Source organism: Chrysochloris asiatica, unplaced genomic scaffold (genome assembly GCF_000296735.1).
Source record: "Chrysochloris asiatica unplaced genomic scaffold, ChrAsi1.0 scaffold00215, whole genome shotgun sequence".
NCBI lineage: Eukaryota > Metazoa > Chordata > Mammalia > Afrosoricida > Chrysochloridae > Chrysochloris > Chrysochloris asiatica.
Window position 1 is genome coordinate 1,788,389 of NW_006408733.1, and position 20,538 is coordinate 1,808,926.

The window sequence follows — 20,538 nt, forward strand, 5'->3', positions numbered from 1 at the left end:
GTGAGGTTGGCCCAGGATCGGACATTGTTTCGTTCTGCTGTGCATGGGGTCGCTATGAGTCGGTTCCGACTCGATGGCACCTGACAACAACAACAACAATAATAGAAACAGCAGTCACCCTTGGGCATGCGGCTGGTCATGCTGGGCAACTCTCTGTGCCCTGTGGCCCAGGCTACCATCAGGAGTTCACAAAGGCCCACCAAGGCCCCTGCCAGCATCCCAAGGGTGGGCATTTGTGTCCCTGGAAAGACAGGGTTGGAAATAGGTGGAGCTTAGGTTTCTTCTTGTTGTTAAGTGCCATTGAGTCAGTTCCAACACCCCTGTATAAGGTTTCCGAGGAGCAGCTGGTGGGTTTGAACAGCTGAACTTGTGGTTCACAGTCTAGTACTAATCCTACAGCACCACACCAGAGGCTTAGACTAGGTTGGTATCAAGGCAGTTGCCCCTCTCTGAGGCATGCTGTGGGTAAGAGGCACCAGTCTGCGATTGGTCAGCACTGGAGTGCCACCAAAAGTAGGGACATGGCAGTGATGGAGTAGTAAGTAACCTTCCTGCACACTGCAGCTGGAGGCCAAGTAACTGCAGTTCCCCATTCTGAGTTCAGCCAGTGTTGATTGCAGTTACATGATCAAGACCCTTCTTTGCTGTTTCCCCATTTTTGCACAAAGTGGTAGACCAGGTAGCCTCAGGATTCTTCCTAGCTCAGATTGTCTGGGTTCTGAGAGCGCAGATCAGAGAAGACAGACTTGTATGCTACTTCTGACTCTTTACCAACCATGTGTGACCTTGGGAAAGTACGTTTCCCTCTCTGAGCCTTGGTTTTCTCATCTATAAAATGAGGAGTCAGACAAGTCAAAACCAAAGACATCTTGGTGTTCTCCTTGAGCCTTTGCCCTCCATCGGGCTGGTGACCAATACCATGCTTAGCATTATTTCCCAGCAGTGCCTCTGTTACTGATCCCTCTCCAGGCTCTGAACTTCTACCCCCTACTTACCCCACAGCACGTGATGAAGGAGCAGGACCTGGATAATGAGGAATTCATGGGATGCTCGCTGGTCGACCTCCTCCACTTTGATGACTACAACAACGATGGTTCCCTGACCCTCCACGAGTTCTACACGGCCTTCCGTAAGTCAGATCCCAGGTTGGGGTCCTAGTGGGCAAAGGGGCTGGTTTTGACACCAAAATGTTGTCAGGACCCGGAGCGTGTTCTTGATGGTCTCTAGATTGGTTTCTTGGTGAAAACTGTTGAATTTGTTTTGCAATAATCTTGGTCTTTTACAAAAGGAGACTATGGGGGAGAGGGAATGTTTTTTGAGAAAGGTTTATCTCCTTGTTGTTTGAGAAATCCAGAACTTTGGTTTAAATGGGGTTGTGAGGGTACTACTAGACACCGGTGTGTTCTTTGGCTGCACATGGAGGGAGCAGATTTTAGGGCTCATAGTGTTTACAATCAGGCTGCGAACTGCAAGGTCAGCAGTTAGAAACTACCAGCTGTTCCGCGGGAAATGAGGCTTTCTGCTCTCGAAAAGATTCACAGCCTTGGAAACCCTGTATAGGGTCGCTATGAGTCGGAACCAACTCCACGGCATAGCACCACCACCAGGGAACCCTGCCTGAGGACAAGTACTACAGGAGAACACCAACGACTGAGTAGGTGCATGTTGGAGAGAGGTAGGGGAATCCCTAGAGAGGAACAGAAAACAGATGTTCAATGTGAAAACAGAGGAGGTGTTCTGGGTGGCCCTCTCTAGGCTCCCTACCTGGTTCATGGAAGAGTAGACAGGGTATCATGAGGACCTATGCTTTTCCCTCAGGTGATAGATCTCTCAAGAGATTACCTCTTGTTACACATAGGTGGAGCTGGGACAGGTGTTCCCAGTGATGAGAGATGGCTCCAGACAGAAATCAGTGTGAGGAGAGGGAAAAGCAGTGTTGTGCCAAAACCCAGGATTGGTGGGTACATTCTTGGCCACAGGGAAATGAAGTCCATTTTTGCTGGTGACAGCATTCAGGCTCTGGGCAAAGGAGATAATTTCTGTGCCACCCAGGTGGCAAACCCTAGGACAAGGCCTGCAAGTTCAGGGCTTCTAACTGTAGGTTGTGGACTTTGAGAGGTATGTGCAAGTCCTGTTTTTTTGTTGTTGTTAGGTGTCATCGACTCATAGCGGCCCTATGCATAGTAGAACGAAACACTGCCCAATCCTGGGTCAGCCTCACTACTGTTGCCACGCTTGAGTCCATCGATGCTGCCACTTGGCCAATCCATCTCGTCGGGGGTCTTCCTCTTTCTCTCTGACCCTCCACCTTACCAAACATAATATCCTTCTCCAGAGACTGGTCCCTCCTGACAATATGTCCGAAGTATGAGAGACGAAGTTTGGCCATTTTAGCCTCCAAGGAGCACTCTGGCTGCACTTCTTCCAAAACGGATCTATTGGTTCCTTTGGCAGCCCATGGCATTTTCAATATTCTCCTCCAATACCATAACTCAAAAGCATCAATTCTTCTACTGTCTTCCTTATTCACTGTCCAGCTTTCGCATGCATATGAGGCTATTGAAAATACCATGGCTTGGGTTAGGCACACCTTAGTCCTCAAGCTGACATCTTTGCTCTTCAGTACTTTAAAAAGGTCTTGTGCAGCAGATTTGCCTAATGCAATACGTCGTTTGATTTCTTGACTGCTGCTTCCATGAGTGTTGATAGTTGATCTAAGAAGAATGAAGTCCTTGACAACTTCAGTCCTTTCTCTGTTGATAAGAATGTTGTTTATTGGTCCAGTGGTGAGGATTTTTGTGTTCTTTACATTGAGATGTAATCCATACCGAAGGCTGTGCTTTGATCTTCTTTTGCTCTTCATCAGTAAATGTTTTAAGTCCACTTGTTGTGGTTTTAAGTGCCATTGAGTCAGTTCCGACCCATAGCAACCCTGTATAGGGTTTCCAAGGAGCTTCTGGTGACCCTGAACCACCGACCTTGCAGTTCAAATGGCTTTGCAGTCTGACGTGTTAACCCACAGCGCCACAAAGTCCCCTAGGAGACACCAAATACAGTAAGCCACAGATGCCCGCATGTTCTTCCCCAGCCTCAGCCTCTACCTCATTGCTATTGTTAAGTGCCATCAACTCAGTTCCAATGCATAGCAACCTTGCATAGGGTTTCCAAGGAGGGGTTGCTGTGTTTGTGGATAGCAGTCTAGTGCTTATCCCACAGCACCATGTTAGGACTTCTCTACCAGGTAGGTATTCCTACTTCATGTTGACATTTCTTTGGAGCTGCTGTTATTCCAAACATTCACAAACCCTAAGAAAGTATCCTCTTGATTTGTTGGCAAGAAGGGCTCTTGTGACAAATAGAAGAGGCACTTGTATGATATAAGAGGAGAGAAACCAGTTAAGATTCATCCCTGTGGGAAGTATCTGTGAGTTTGAAATTGGGGTACCTTTCCAGTCCACAGAGTCCTAGTGCTGAAGTCCAAGTTCACCTAGTAATTACAGTGCTTTGTTAGGTAATCTTTGACCTTGCGTAGTTCTCCATCAGCCTCCTTCCTGCCCACCATTAACCGTCATATCTACTTACAGTCAGTGGCTCACAGCAAACTGTGAGTGACAGGTAGGCTTAATCCGCTGTAGGTGGTATTTGCTGTGTGGATCAAGGACCTTGCTCCCTAGAATAGATGTCTGCTTTTTAGAATGTGTAGAAGTATCAGCAGATCCCTAGACTTGTCTCATGAGAGACAATTGTGAAATTTTCAAGAATTTTGCAAGGTATTTGTCAAACATCTGGTAGCTTGAAATCGACCATGATGGGAGTGTTTACACTGCAGAAATTTGCACCACACAAATGCTGCTAGAAGAGAGGAACTTTTATTTCCAAAGAGTTTGTTGTTCATCACTGACCAGCACACCACTGGAGGAGATCCTCCCTCCTGTACTTAGCCACCCCTTGCTGACTGCAATATCCTCTGCCTCCACCTTCCCTAAATGGACAGAGACCCTGTGATGATGCTAATGGGCATGAATAAGGAAAGAGTAGAGGGGAGATTAAGAGAAAAGCAGCCTGTTTCTCAGGGACAGTTCTAACACATTCCCAGAATGCTTCATGGCTTCAGACCCCTCTGCAAAAGGAGTTATGAAGGGAAAGGCCAGTATATTTTAAGAGGCAGGGAACAAGACTGGACTTCAAGGATGCAGGTGGCACCCGAGGCATCACTAGTCCTGTGTGCCATGATTGCATCATTCAGCAGAGAGTGTCACTGTGTAGACACTGTCTGGTACCAGCCAAGGCCTCCGCAGCATCCCCTGTCCCATGAACATCATTTCTGGAAATTGGTCTGAGGCCAAACAGAAAGTTATTAGCTTTACTCTCAAGGAAACAGAAGCATTGCTGTTTCCCATGATGAACGAGAAGGCCTCATTGGCTTCGCTAATGAAGCTCACTTTAACCACAAGCTCCATGGAAAAGAAGGGATGTCGCTACTTCACCTCCAACCATATGTTTCATGTACAGCAATGTGGTGTCTGCTTCCTTCATTTCTGGTTATTATTTGAAAAGCTTTATAATGATCATTTTTAAAGCAAATTAGATTCTGCTGTCGCCTTGGACTTGTTTTGAGCCAGACAGCCAAGCCATTCATCACAGCCCAACCCAAATAATAGATATGCAATAAAATGTAAACTCACAACCATTAAGAAGCCACAAAATTAGTTAACCCAGCTATAAAGGCTTGACATGAAGCCACTCCGAGCACACGGGATCTACAGTTTTTCAAAGTCACAGAAACTGGCAACGAAATTTCCATAGCTCAGGGAATAGATTAATGGCTCAGTGAATTTTAAATAGGTAGTTGAAACGAGACATATAGATACAACTCATTATCCAGCCATCGATGGACATTAAAGAAATTTTACTAACATCCAGAAAGGAATAGTCTCACACATTTCTGCAACAACACTTTGGATTTCATTTTTAAACTGGAGCTAACTGGCTGGCAGAGGTTGAGACTGTACGATTTTCTTGTCTCTATTTTTGTCAAACTCCAAGGATACAAGGTAGTGTGGGGTGTGTGGGGTGACACCAAGCCCAGCATCCTCCTCAAGCTGACTGGAGTGCTCCATTCAGGGATGAGTTTGGAGACATTTTCCCTGAAGAAGCAGGGAGGAGGGATCTTCCAAATTCTGTATTTCCATGGAACTGGCCTGGCCCCACCGGGTGGGTGTTTGCCACAGTCTTCAGTCAGCTGAGAGTGGTACCAGGAGTCCCCTGGGTAAAGGTGGCCCTCCATCGCAGCTCTGCAGAACAAGTGACCACCCCACCCCCACCTCCAGGGAAAGGGGCAGCAGGCCAGTGGGGATGATGGGTCATTAGTCACAGGAGATAGTTGAGTCTCTCTCTCAGACTGTCAGACAGAATGAAGATCCCAATAACCTGTCTCCTTACACTGACAGGAGTGGAGTATGAGTTGGGATATCTCTTCATCCATCCTTTCTCCTAAACATTCTCCCTGAGTGCTTTCAGCTTCCCAACCCAGAGGCTGATCTAGGAACCCACGGCACAGTGTCCTCTCAACACGTGCCCTCTTCCTTTCTCCACTACCCCCAACAAGAAGCAGAGCTGGCCAGTTCCTGGTGAGCAAGGTGCCTGCAGCCATCTGTTCCTCACCACACGTGACCTTAAAAGTTGCTCTTTCAAGAGACTGCTCAATAATACATGGTTTTTACATTTCTTAATATTTACGTTGGGTTTATGGGAAAAGCATGTTGCTTAAAATGAGGATTTTTCTCTCACTTTCAATTCATTAGAAGTTTCTTCTGCTCTTTAGAAAGATATTTGTCCTTTGAATGAATCCTATGAGAGCAAGCCCAGCAAAAGTGCTGGATGTCAGGGAAGGGTTTGAGCAGCTAGCAGGGTAGGATGAAGGGCTTCACCTGTTCATGTTTCAGCACTGGGGAGGAACATCTGCATCCGGAGGGCCTTGAAGGGAGCTGATGGGTGGAGTCTGAGCCTCTCCCTCACCTCTGGCAAGGAGAAATAAAAGCAATCCTTTGTATCCAGGGCATCTCAGTGAAGCAGAATGAAATGGTCATCTAGTAAATGTACAACTGTTTCTCAGCCATCAAAAAACAAAAAACAGCATCTTGCTGCAAAAAGCAAGGATGGTACAGCATCTCTGCCCCATCATCATGCTTTGGAATGAATACTTTCTGGGGCATGCCAGACACTAGACCAAGTCTCCATCCACACACATGCTAGATCATCCAGCCTCACGCCCCCCTTGCCATGAATGGGAGGTTAAAACATAATGGCAAATCCCCCTCACTCCCCAAACCAGGGTGGCTCCTCATCCGGACAGCGTGAACTCAGACAGGGAGTTGAGATCATAACCATACTGCCTTCCCCTTCTGTTTAGTTTCTGCCTTTTGGATAGTGGATAGCAAGATTTCAAATGACTGGGTTTTATTCAAAACTGTATATGAATCTATTTGGCTCTAGCATTTGAAGAACAAGCGATAGCAGTGGACTACTTGGTTTGCGCTGCGGTCTCAGACCATTGGTGCTGATGACACCCTGAATTCCAGGGTAAGAAACTGGTTGCTTCATGCAAGACTGGCAAATTAAGTAGCCAAAAAACAAAACAAAACATTTTTGTTACCCTTTGTCCCCACGCATAAGGAGAGGCTGTGTCCCTGCGGCCAGGGTTCAGTGGACTTGGTTCCAAGTCATACATGGAAATCAAAAAGGAAGGACTGTGTGCCATCTGAATGACTTTGCTTGTCACTATTGCTTATTAGTAAGGGGATTTCAAAACTCAAGGAGCATAATAATAATGTCGTGTTGATGTTAAGTGTGGTCAAGTCAGTTAGGAGGGACTGATGGGCTTGGACTGCTGTGACCTAGCAGTTTAAACAGACCTTGCAGTCTAGTGCATTAACCCATAGCACCACACCAGAACTCCATAATAATAATAGTTAGCATTTATCATGCGGCAGCATTGTGTATTGGATCCCCATTTTACAGATGAAACAAGCTCAGAGATATTAAGTAGTTAACCTAAGGCCAGGCAACCAAAATATACCAGAGCTAGAACTGAACCCAGAGTGCCTGACTCTAAAACCATCGTGTACATTGAATCCTACTCTGTAATTCATCAGAATTTTCCAAAGAGAAGAGTCTCACTACTCCCACAGTGAATCTCCCTAGACCTCAATCCCCAACTCAAGTGTCTCCTCCTCCAGGAAGTCTTCCTCAGTTTCACTTCCCTCTACCAAGACCCAAAGTGTCCTAGCAGTATAGTAGGTTACTCATTGGACTTCTAACTGCAAGGTCAGCAGTTCAAATCCACCAGCAATTCCATGGGAGAAAGATGAGACTTTCTGCTCCCATAAATCCTCAAAAACCCTATACAGGGTTCCTATCAGTCGATTGTGTGGATCATGACAAGCTATGGACAACATTGCAGAGAATGAGTATTCTGGAACAATTAATTGTGCTCATGAGGACAATTACCTGTACGTGGACAAGAGGCAGTTGTTCAAACAGAACATGGGAACAATGAATGGCTTAAAATTAGGAAAGGTGTGCGACAGAGTTGCATTCTTTCACCGTACTTATTCAACATGTATGCTGAGCAAATAATTCTAGAAGCTGGGTTCTATGAAGAAAAACATGGTATGAGGATTGGAGGAAGACTCATTAACCACCTGAGATGTACAGATGATACAACCTTGCTTGCTGAAAGTGAAAGGACTTAAAATACTTACTGATGACGATCAAAGCCTTCAGTATAGATTGCATCTCAATGTTAAGAACACAAAAATCCTCACCACTGGACCAATAAACAACATTCTTATCAATGGAGAAAAGATTAAAGTTGTCAAGAACTTCATTCTTCTTGGATCAACTATCAACACTCAAGGAAGCAGCAGTCAAGAAATCAAATGACATATTGCATTAAGCAAATCTGCTGCACAAGACCTTTTTAAAGTGTTGAAGAGCAAAGATGTCAGCTTGAGGACTAAGGTGTGCCTGATCCAAACCATATTATCAGTAACCTCATAGGCATGTGGAAGCTGGACAATGAATAAGGAGGATCGTAGAAGAATTGATGCTTTTGAGTTATGGTGTTGGAGGAGAATATTGAAAGTGCCGTGGGCTGCCAAAAGAACCAACAGATCTGTGTTGGAACAAGTACAGCCAGAGTGCTCCTTGGAGGCCAAAATGTCCAAACTTTGTCTCTCATACTTTGGACATATTGTCAGGAAGGACCAGTCACTGGAGAAGGATATCATGTTTGGTAAGATGGAGGGTCCGAGAAAAAGAGGAAGACCCCCCCCCAGCAAGATGGATTGGTAATATGGCAGCATCAGTGGGCTCAAGCGTGGCAACAATTGTGAGATCGGCCCAGGCAGTGTTTTGTTCTGTTGTGCATAGGGTTGCTATGAGTCGGTACTGATTTGATGGCACCTAACAACAACAACAACATGAGTCAGAACTGAGGTGCTGGTGTACAGCAGCAGCAGTTACCAAGGCCTACACACCTCCCTCTGTGTGCCAACTGACTGACCCTAATTGGTAGCAAGGCTATAGTCTAATGGTTAAGAGATCAAGCCCTGAGTTCAAATCTTCTGCCACTTACTAAATGTATGTCCTTGGGCGATTCTTTAACCAGGGGTTACGCTGGGCTCCAATTTACCAATCTGTAAAATGGCACAAGGGTTATTGAAGGATTCAGTGAGATAATATATATAAAGTGGTTAGTATGGTGCTTCAGGATAAACACTGGACTGGTAACCATAAGGTGGGCAGTTCAAATCCACCAGCCACTCTTGGAAACCCTATATAGTGTTGCTATGAAGTTCAGAAACCAACAGGTGGTTGCTATAAGGTTCACTGTGGGAACAGTGAGATTCTTCTCACTGGAAAATGCTGATGAATTACAAAGGATGAAACACCTTGATGGCAGATAATAACAACATTGTAGATATTGGAGTCTTGGTATGGTACTACAGGATAAGCACTGGACTGCTAACCACGAGGTTAGTAGTTCAAACCCACCAGCCATTCCTCAGAAATCCTATCCAGGGTTGCTATGAGTTGAAACCAACTTGACAACACTTCACAACAAGTGTAAACATCAAGCAGGTTACTTGTGGTGGTGATGGGATGGTTAGCTTGTTGACAATAGGTTCCATGCAGGCAAAGTTGTCTTCATGCCCTTGTGCCTAGTATGGGCTGTCACCAGGATGTCCTTGATAAAATGTTTGCACTCAGTGAGGGAATAAAGGATATAGAGAAATACATTTGGCAAGCAAAGGAGTCCAAACATTACATGACTGTGACCAGGAGTCCCAGAGGGTGTTTATGTGCCTCCAGAGAGCCTCAGGAGAGGGAGCACATGGTCGGGACCCTACAGCTGGGCCCTCTGGTAGGAGCACATCAGTGAGGCTGGCCCAGGCTGGCAAAGGCATCCATGTGTCTGTCCCAGCAGGCTGGATGCCCCTAATCCACTGGATGAATGAGTAATGGGGGCATGTGGTGACCCCTGCTGCCCACAAGGGCCTAATGATGCCTTAATGAAGACAAAAGCTGCTCATCCCATTAAGCTCCTTCCAGCTCCCAGGGCCACTAATTGGCTATTCAGCCCTCCTCAGGATAAGTGTTCTGGTAGGCCACCTGCCTGCCCGGCTCTTTAATTATCTCTACCCTGACAACTGTGTGTTAGGGATAAGGCTCCTTCTCAATGCTACTCCCCAACCCCACTGGAGCCCAAGACCCTGTCTGTGGCTGGTCCACAGCTCCGACGACCACCAGGAAGTCTCCTAATCTGTGCACCTTGGGAAATGATGCACTGCCATAGCAACTGGATTTGTGTCTCCTCTGAGCTCAGCTCCTGGGAACCTGAGACATGCCAGCAGGGCAAACAAAGGGAAACAAAGCCATTGGACTTGGAGCTGGAAACAGGAGACTCAGTTAGCTCTAGGACCTCCAAATCTGAATTTCCGGACTCAGGCCAATGCCAGAAATGTGAGCAGAGCCTGGGCCTGAAGTCCCACTGTTGTTCGAGCAGTGTGCAAAGACTAGGTGTGTCTGCCCTAAGTCAGTGTGAGCCAAAGCTCTGCTAATGAAACGAGAACTTCTGGGTACGGAGGTAAAGATGCAGGCTCTGGGCTAGAGCAATCTCTGCCCCTCATCACACCCTGGAGGGGTCAGTACCTGAACCAGAACTGACCTTTGCTGCCCTTTGTCATCCACTGGTTTCTTCGTCTTCTCTACCCACACGTGGAAGGTTCAGACCCCTTCAGCCTCTTTTCCATCTCCAAAGGTCTGTGGCTAATAACAGCTGCAGTGTGGGGCCCAGCCCTTTCTATACATCGTCTAGAGTGAGTCTTCAAGCACTTTCCATTTTACGAGATCCCAGCTGGAAGCTGTCAGTGGCCTTGGTGCAGAGCAATTGAATAGTAGAAAATGAACTAATTACAGGTTGTTATTGAAAATCTATTATACACAAATTGCAAAGAACACTCATTAAAATATAGTGCTTCGGTGATTTTTTTGGAACCTTTCTTTAGGAGGGAGAGGCAGGGTGGGGTGGCTGGCTACCTGTTCATCACTGTTCCCGGGTAAGCACACCGGGCTGGGTGAGAGCAGGTCCCAGGGCCAAAGCTCACTTGTCCCTCAGCCCTGCTCCATGTGTGCCACAGAGAAACTCGACGTTTGGCCTGCAACAGGGAGCTCTCTGAATGTTAGTAAATAGGCAGAAATGCTCCGGAATGGCTGAAAACGAAACAAAGACTTCCATTACAAAGATATAAAATGAGAACAATTTAAATGTCAGCATTTTACTAGGATAGCACTGCATTGTACTCATAAATCTCAAAGTGTTTTTGCAAAGCTTTTGTGAGGACTTCAACATGCAATTAAGCCCTGAAGGTCACAAAACCACTTCTCAAGTGTGCTTCCTTGGATTAGAGTTCTGGAAAGGCTTGGGTGTGAATGGCAGGCCATCAGGAGCCCAGGCCTCAAAGAGGATTCTCACATGGCTGGCAGAGACTGCTGCCAGACTTCAGGCAGGAGCCCAGAAAGACCACCAGCAATGCCCTCATCTCAGTGTGGATATGGACCTGGAGTGGGTGGTCTGGTGTGGAGAAGGCCAACTGTGACAAAGTTCACCACTACCACCACCACCCACACACTGCCACATGGCAGAATCATCCCTAAAAGGATGCTTGGAGCACAAGTCCATCTTCCCTTCCAACCACCTTTTCTCAGGCTCCATGATAGGACCACTCAAGACCCCCTCCCTACTATGCAAGACCTAGCTTGTAGGCTACACAAAAACAGGGTTTGTCCTGAGGTTAGGGAGCAGGGGAAAAAGAGAGTCCACTCACAGAAACTAACTGGGTGGGCAGCATGTGGGCCACACCTGAGACCGACTCTCAGACGCCCCATCATGAGACACTGGCTGCAGAAACAGGCCCTAGGAACAACAGGACCTGGACAGCAGAGAGAGGTGTGAGAAAGGAGAAGGGAAGGGCGAGTGCACATCCAGGCTGATGTCCTCTCAGGGAATACTGGGGAGAAGCAGCAGATGAGAGGTGAACTGGAGACTCCGAGACCATGGACTGGTGGCCCACCTTCTTAGGATTCCTCCGCCTCAGAAATCTCTGCTGACTTGATGGTCCTTCCTTACCTTTTGTTGTTGTTGTTGTTAGATGCCATCAAGTCAGTTCCGATCCTTAGCAATGCTGTACAGGGTTTCTGAGGAGCAGCTGGTGAACTTGAACCACTGACCTTGTGGTTCAAACTGACTTTGCAGTCCAGTACATTAGCCCACAGCGACACACCAGGACTCCTTCCTTCCCTTGGTGGTGGTGGTGGTTATATGCTGTGGAGTCAGTTCTGAATCACAGCAACTCTGTATAGGGTAAATTTTTACAGGAACAGAAAACCTCATCTTTCTCCCACAGAACCACTGGTAATTTCGAACTGCTGACTTTAAGGTTGGCAGCCTGACTCATAACCACTGCACTACCAGAGTTCCTTTTAGAGTGGCCTAGTACCAAGCAACTAACAACTCCCCAAAGGCTGAGAGTGCTTCCACCAACCCAGAACCCAACCCCATCTTAGACCTTCCCTCTGGATGGAGGGCAAGGAAAATGGTGTTGTTGTTGTTATGTGCCGAGGAGTCGGTTCCAACTCATAGTGACCCTGTACAGGGTTTCTGAGGCTATAAATCTTTACAGGAACAGAAAGCCTCATCTTTCTCCCACGGAACAGCTGGTAGTTTCGAATGGCTGACCTTGCGGTTCGCAGCCCGATTTATAACCACTATACTACCAGAGGTCCTTTAAGGAAGGATGGTAGGGAGGCTGAAATAGAGGCAGAGGTCATGGAAACAAGAGCGTATGACCAAGGGTTGCAGCAAAAGAGGTAAGACAGTAAATTCAGAGACAAGAAAGGGCAAAGGAAAAGTCTGGGCTGCTTCTGAGAGCAGACGAAATTGTTACTGCATGAAGCCTTTGTTGTTTCAGGAGGGCAGGTCAACAGAGCAGGAGAGAGAGAGCTTCCATGGGGTGGACATTCATCCTGAGATATGGTTGTTGCCATCCCAACAGCTCTGACTCACAGCAACCTTATGTTTAACAGACCACAGCGTTGCTCAGTCCTACACATCTCCACAAGGTTCAGTATGTCTGAGTCCATTGTTGTGGCTCTTACGACAACCCATCCCATTGAGGTTTCCCTCATTTTCACTCACCTTCTACTTTACCAACCATGACATCCTTGTCTATTAACTGCTCTTTCCTGATGTTCTTGCTAAGTGTCATTGAGTCCCTTTCAACTCATAGAGAACATTTGTTTAAAGATTAAAGACCGCAAGAGACCTTTTTTTCTTTCTTTCTTTTTTGGTAGAAAGAAAAATGTTCAGAGTGGCTGCAGCAGTTACTAGAGAAACTGAAGAACAGTCAGAGGGTTTTCTGGGATGGGAGGTCGCCTTGTTTACCCGTATGTAGCACTAGCCAGGGTTAGTATCCACCATGGTCCCGCCGGTTGTTCTAGTTAGCTGCATCACTGGGTTGGCAGAAAGGGCCGTGCAATCCACAGTTACCCCTCAGCCTGGACAAATCCCCACCTAGGCTTCATTTCACTCATTGGTGTCCTGGTGGGACTCAATTTTTCCCAAAGCTGCCTTTCCCCTGGGCGGAACAAAGCCACCGCCTAGCTCCCTCTTAAACAGTTTGGCACCTGAAAAATCTTTACCAATGCCTCCTAGAGGCTGCCAGGCTAGACTTCAAAAAATTCATGGAAAAAAATCCATTATATTTTACTCCCATCTTCCTATGAACTTTTTGAAGCCCACTTCATGTAAGTCAATAGATTCAATGGGATTCAAAAGTATTTTGCAATAAAGTGTGTGGACCCAAATCTCATCTGATTTCCTCTCTGGAAGGTACTGGAAGCTCAGAGGGTCACAGTGGTTGGTAAGAGCCCTGGGGGAATGTGGAAGTTGATCATTCTGGCTTCCTAATCTCTTGATAAACTGGAAGAGGGCATCGCCCATGAAGGGGAGATCCCATGTTCTGATTATACATAGAAGGAGACAAGCCTACCAATGACCACATACTCCAAGTTCCAGGCTCCTATTTTCCTTGTATCTCACACAGGATTTGGTGGGGTTCTAGGGGAGGCAGCAGAGATCTGCCTGTATTTGTGAAGGCTAGCATGACCTTTGGACCCGTGAGACCCAGGTTAGGACTGGGGCAAGCAAACACTCATACCTAGCTTGTTGAACCACAGGCTGGACTCAATGGTGCTACAACTAGAACAACAACTTCTTCTCCGCCTCTGCCCTGACGTACCATTGACTCCAAAGGCTTCGCATGTCTGTTTTTGTTGTTAAGTGTCGTCGAGTCGGTTCCGACTCATAGAGACCCTGTGTAAAGTTTCCAAGGAGCAGCTGGTGAGTTGGAACCACAACATTGTGGTTCCACAACATTGTGGTTCAAACCACCCTTTGGGTCCAGACTTATCCTATAGTGCTACCGCAGGACTCCATACCACACCAGTACTCTCATGTCTGTAGGTGAGGAGAATAATGACTAAGGACCATGCTCTTTAGGCTACAGGCACTTGGTAGTGGTTTTCCATTTCAGGCATGAGCCAGAATTTTAACACCTTCTACCTACATGTACCTGAATCTTCCCAGGGAGGCAGGCTGGAGCGGGTATTGAAGAGAGAGGGTATGCGAGCGCCCCAGGCAGCCTGCAAGCTGAGCCCTGGAGAGCCTTTCCTTCCAGATGGCTCGGTGTTTTGTCTTCAGACAGGTGCTTCAGGCAGAACAACTGTTTGTACACTTGTCAGAATTGCAAATCATATCCAGGTAGGGGTAGAAACAGTGCCTGGAGGGCTGTCTCCCCATTTCTGCATGTGTTGGGAAGGGTGGGGTGTGGGTGCTGGCAGCTCAGCGTCTCTCCAGGGTCACTGGTGAGCATCTTCTCTTGTCTCTTCCCAAACATTCTCCAGCCTCTGCAGACCAAGCCTCCTCTAGAGAGTTGTTAATGGTGTCCAGGGCTGGCGGCTCCCTGGCAACCACACTGGCCGAACACTCACTGTGAGACAGACTATGTGAGGCACAGTACCTGCCCCACATGCTGTGAAAATAAGGAAACTGAGGTCCAGGAAGGGCAGGGCCTGCATGAGGCTCACAACTGCTAGTACAGAGCCCAGCTTCAGAACTGGATACAATCAGGAAGGGTCCTGGCAACACTCTTGCTCCACCAGAATTTTCTGGAATTGTAATTTCTTCCCAGATCCAGAAAGACCCCGTGATCTGTGATTCCTGGATGAGGTAGAAATTGGGTTCAGTAAGACAAAGCCCCTTCTGGGGCCATTCACTCATTTTCGTTGTGTGTAGTTGAATCAGTTCTGACTCATAACTACCCACAAAGGCTGTAAATCTTTGTGGGAGGAGAAAACCTCATCTTTCTCCTATACAACAGCTTGAACCACCAACCTTGTGGTTCACAGTCCAGTGCTTACTACAGAACCACTGCATTCCCACACACCACTCACCCACACACCATTGCATTCTTTACCAGCTGTTCTCTTTCTGGATCCCAATGTCTGTGATCCACCGGTATTTTCAGATGCATGTTACCCAGTCAAGTGACCCCTTGGAAAGAATTCTATAGGACAGGTGGTCTTCGGCTGCATGAGAAAAAATAAGGCTCCAAGGAGCAGGCTCTCCACTCAAACACAAACCCCATCAAATCAGTCCTCTCAGCTCCCACAAGAAAATGCGTTCCTCTTGCTAACCCGGCTCACCCTTCCTATTGGTCCCAACCTTCAAGAGCCCACTTCTATACAATGTTGCTTGTAAACACAGTGGTGCTTGACAGCAGGTTCAAATGCAGCAGAAGGGCAGATTGGACACAGTCATGGCCTTGCTTTTCATGTGTGTTCAGATGTGTCTGTCCTTCAGGGGAATCGACTGGCAGCCACCAGAGGGGGTGGCACCAAGCTCAGTGGGAAACTTACACAACAATGGCTGCATCTGGTTTGGTACATGTGTGGGGCGGCCATTGCTCAGCACTGGTCATAGTGGGACATCTAAGAGCCAGTGGAAGTGACCTATGGCTAGGTCAGACCAAACAAGTGAGATAGGCTGAGAGCTGGGTTTTTCTGTTGTAGTTGCTGTTATTGTTAAGTACTGTGGAGTCGGTTCTGACCCATAGTGACCCTGCACAGGATTTCCGAGGCTGCAAATCCTTTACGGGAGCAGAAAGCCTCATCTTTCTCCCGCAGAACAGCTGGTAGTTTCATAACTACTATGCTACCAGAGCTCTGTTGTAGTTAGTTACCATCAAATTTATACCAACGCATGGCACCCCCATGTGTGAGTCATAGGGTTTTCAAGACTACAACTTTTCCACAGCAAATCTCCAGGGTATATTCTGAGGTACCACTGGGTGCATTTCAACCACGAGCATTTTGGCTAGTAGTTGACTGCTTAATTATATATGCCACCTAGGGACTCCTGTAAAAGGACTTACTGTTGTTGATAAGTGCCCTCAAGTTGGTTCCAAATCATAGTGAGGAAACCCGTATGGGATTTCCAGTGAGCAGCTGGTGGGTTTGAACTGCCAACCTTTGTAGTTAGCCACGCAGTGCTTATCCTACAGTGCCACACCAAGAGCCCCCAAAAGGGCTAGAAGTCAACCATTCAGTATGAAGAAAGTGCCAATGGTCACCTGGAATTAAACTGGTGAGGGCACAAGTAGATTCAGTAGCACCCAGACCCCCTCACTCCCTCTCTTTGGAAGACTGCGGGGGCACACCTGCTGGCTGGAGGAAGGAGAGGGTGAGAGGTAAAGGCTGACTGCAGAATTCTGAGCAGCCTGCAATGCTGTGGCCCCATTTCCCCAGGGATGGGCATCCCCAGAGGCCTGAGGGATTAGGACATAGGTAGAACTATTGTCTGGTGAAACAGTGGGTTACTGTTGACTGGAGCTTCCTGACAGAACTCAGGGTTGGAAAGAAACAGAAAACTTTGTATGATCACTGGCAGAGGGACTGGCCGTGAGGAAGAGGAGGCTTTAAAAGGGAGCAGTTGTGCAGTAGTAGTTATATCTGAGGTAACCCAGTATATTTACAGAAACTTAAATAAGGATTCCCTAAATGAGGTTGTCCTTAAAGTTAAACATACTGTTCATTTTGGGGAGGGGGAGCAGGAAGATGGGGTCTTACCCTCCCCAGCCCCACCAAGCACAGAGCACCTAAGTTCCCTTGTTTCCATCCAAGGCTCTGACACACCTCTTCCTCCAGACCTGCAGAGAGACCATGGGAGACCTCCAAGTGTGGGTGGAGCAGGTTTGGAGGGAGCTGAGCTTCTGAGAGATGAATAGGCAAGGAATGGTAGCTCATCTGACTAGAAAGGCATGTTAATGGGCTTCCACTTTGGATGTTTTCCTTGCATTCTTTAAATTAACAATGAAGCAATGAGCTGAGCAAGGTGCTGGGTCCCCGGAGTCAGCTCACCACTATTCAGAGGCTGATTGTCCATTTTGGATTATTCATGCCTAGACTCTAGTCAGCCTGCCTGCTTAGAGTTTGAAAGCAGCCCTTGGAAAAGAGAAGCAGAGAAGGGGAGGAGGGAAAACTCCAAGCAGCTGAATGTGCTGCTGATTAATGGTTCTGGGCAGCAGTGGTTTGGGAGAGAAAGGAGGGACTTGAGGTTAAATGGACACAGAAGGAAGGTCTGGGGATATCTGTTCATACAGACCCTGCCCAGGTCTTATTTCAGGAATGCGAGGGCCTTCAACACTGATAATCTGTCGAGTCTTTTCCTCTGTCTACTCACACATTTTGATGGAATATGTGAATTGTGTGTATGTGTGGTAATTATCCAGAACATAACTTCTTTATAAATGTAAAAATAATATTAGTGATTGAATGCAAAAATGCCATATGCCATTTTAGCAGAATAAGATAAACTGCATTATAAAAATTTTAGTGGATGTGAGGTATTAAGATTTTTACTGTAGGCCACATTTTCTAGAAAAAGAATATTCTACAGCAAAGAAAATGAATCTGTGAACTTAGTTGTTTCAACAATCAATAGAAAATTTTATTGATCTCCCGCAACAAAATTGACTTCCACCAATTTTGCTTTGAATGGCTCATACTTCAAATTCCGAGGCTTGTTTTGTAATAAAAACTATAATCCCAAATGAACAAATGAAAAGATGTCACGAAAGAAAATTTAATGATCATAAAACAAACATTATAACAAATTACTCTATTTTAGTTTTAGATATATCTTTCATCTCTAATATGTTATAATTAAAAATATTTCTTGCGATTCTTTGCTCTTACAAATTCTTCAATGATTTCATCACGATTAAGCTACCAAACAATATCTACTTTCATATATAATAAGGGTAATGAATTGAGTCTTTCTTGAATTGTTATTATACACTGAGGGTTTTTGAGTCTCTTTAGGGATGAAAAGGAGTGTTCTGCTATGCAGTTTGTGATCATTAAAGTTAGAAATATGTGTAAAGCAATTTCAACATTGACAAGTACTCATTGTATTTTATCTTCTATTATGGGATCATATGTGCCTACCTGAGTAAAACTTGTCTTTCCTGAATCTGTAAACTTAGTTCTCATGTCAGAATGAAATTCTTGCACTTCTCTGTAAAGATTTGTATTTAAGTTCTAAGGAAAAGCTTGCTCTAATTTTCTTGGATGCCTTCACACATTCTTCACCAGGCATTGTATCCATATTGCTTAAGAAGTAAAATCTATTGGAAAGAGCTTCATATACCTTTACACTTTTCTTACAAGATTCAGGTGTGCCAATGATGGTATAGTAAGTGTGTGGTTATAGGAAATTGATCTTTGACACTCAGTACTTTTGGAGCACTTCCATCATTTGCTTGTTTCTTTCTAATGTTTTTGAGATGGTGAACTGCTTGGTAATCAGTATTTGGAAATATTTGTGTTGTTTTGTTTTCAAATTTTTCAAAATCTTCTCTTAAATTATGTCATAAGGTAGAGCTCTGTCTCTAAACTTACTTCTTAATCTTGGAGGGCTTGACTTGTCTGATTAAAATGCTGCAATATGTTATTTCACATAAACAACATAAATACATATTCTAGTGTTTGCATTTTGTTAGTGATGGTTTTGACTTCTCTTTTGGAGTCTCCTTTCAATGTCTGTTCTTTAGTAATATTTTCTAAGACATCTAGTATCTGTACAATTTCAGGATTACACTCATTACTGCAATGTGTTCTCCCCAACATATATTAGAGAGACGTTTTAATACTGTATCATTGCCTGCATATGTTTTAAGAGCTACCAATTGATGAATGATTAAGTACCAACAAGTCGGTACCACCAAGTCATGGCAACTTAATGACCAACAAAATGAATCACTGCCCAATCCTCCACCAATCTCACAATCATTGCTATGCTTGAACCCATTACTGCTGTAACAGTGCTATCCATATCTCTTTCCACAGAAGTAGTCAATTTTATTTCTATGTATTCTATCTGATGAGGTCCATGTATATAGTCATCTTTTATGTTGTTTAAAAAAGGTATTTACAATGAAGAAGTCATTGGTCTTACAAAATTCTATCATGTGATCTCCATCATTGTTAGGATCACCAAGGCCATATTTTCCAACAAGTGATACTTCCTCTTTGTTTCCACCCTTTGCATTCCAATCACCATCTTGACTGCATGTTTGGTCAATTTCAGACTGAAGAAGTTGGTAGAATTCTTCAATTTCATCATCACTGGCTTTAGTGGTTGGTGTATAAATTTGAATGATAGTTGTATTAACTGGTCTTCCATGTGGTGGTAGTGGTATGCCATGAAATTGGTTCTGACTCATAGCGAACGTGAATAGGGTTTCTGAGGCTATAACTCTTTACAGAAACAGAAAGCCTCATCTTTCTCTTGCAGAATGGCTGGTCGTTTTAAGCTTCTGACCTTGAGGTTAGTAGCCTGACTCATAACCACTACGCTACCAGAGGTCTTTGATTTTCCATATAGGTGTATAGATATTATCCTATCACAGACAGTGTTGCACTTTAAGATAGATCTTGAAATGTTCTTCTTGATGAAGAATGCTAGGCCATTCATTTCTCTTCAATTTGTCATCCTGCATAGGAAACCATGTGATTGTCAGATTCAATATGGCCAATATCAGTCCATTTCAGCTCACTAATGCCTAGGATATCAATGTGTATGTGTTCCATTTCATTTTTGACAACTTCTAATTTTCCTAGATTCACACTTTGTACATTCCATGTTCTGATTCTCAATTGATGTTTATAGCTGTTTCTCCCCATTCTGAGTTGTGTGCCCTATCAGCAAATGAATGTCCCAAAATCTTCTTTCCATTCATGTCATCGTGGTCAATTGTACTTTGAGGAGGCAGCTATTGCTCAGTCATACTTTGATTGTCTTCCAACCTGAGGAGCTCATCTTCCAGCACTGTATCTGACAGTATTCTAGTGTTCTTCATCATATTGCCATATTCTAGTGCTATCTGACAGTGTTCCACTTATTTTCATAAGGTATTCAGTAACTAAGTATTTGGAAGTAGTCCGTCTCTCCTTGTTCCTAGTTTATCTTAGTCTGGAAGCTCACCTGAAACTTGTCCATCATGGGTGACCCCGGCTGGTATTGAAAATACTAATGCCATAGCTTCCAGAATCACAGCAACACACAAGCCACCACAGTACAGAAAACTGACAGACCAGTGATGGATTGCTAAGTAGAGGAGACAAAAACTCTGTAATTAATAGTAGGAAAACATCAGTTGTGAAGAACAAACAAGATGGCGGAAATGGTAGAAATGCAGTGAGGAGCTCCGTCAGGCTCAGGAATCTGAGGAGACTCAGGGGATGGTGCCAGAACTCTGAACCACATATAAAGGAATATTTAGAAGGCTGGAAGGCTTAAATCTAGGGGAATTTGTAGCAGAAGCAAGAAATCCATTGCTTTCTAATTCAAGATGC

General features: G+C 45.3%; 1 protein-coding gene across 1 annotated transcript in view; it reads left to right on the top strand.

The window, feature by feature from the left end:
* The window catches only part of FSTL4 (follistatin-like 4), a 676,535-nt gene that overhangs the window by 476,459 nt on the left and 179,538 nt on the right, over nucleotides 1-20,538 (top strand). The window contains exon 6 of the mRNA XM_006872911.1: nucleotides 1,003-1,129. Coding sequence (XP_006872973.1) covers nucleotides 1,003-1,129 — 127 coding nt within the window. The remainder of the gene's footprint in view (nucleotides 1-1,002; nucleotides 1,130-20,538) is intronic.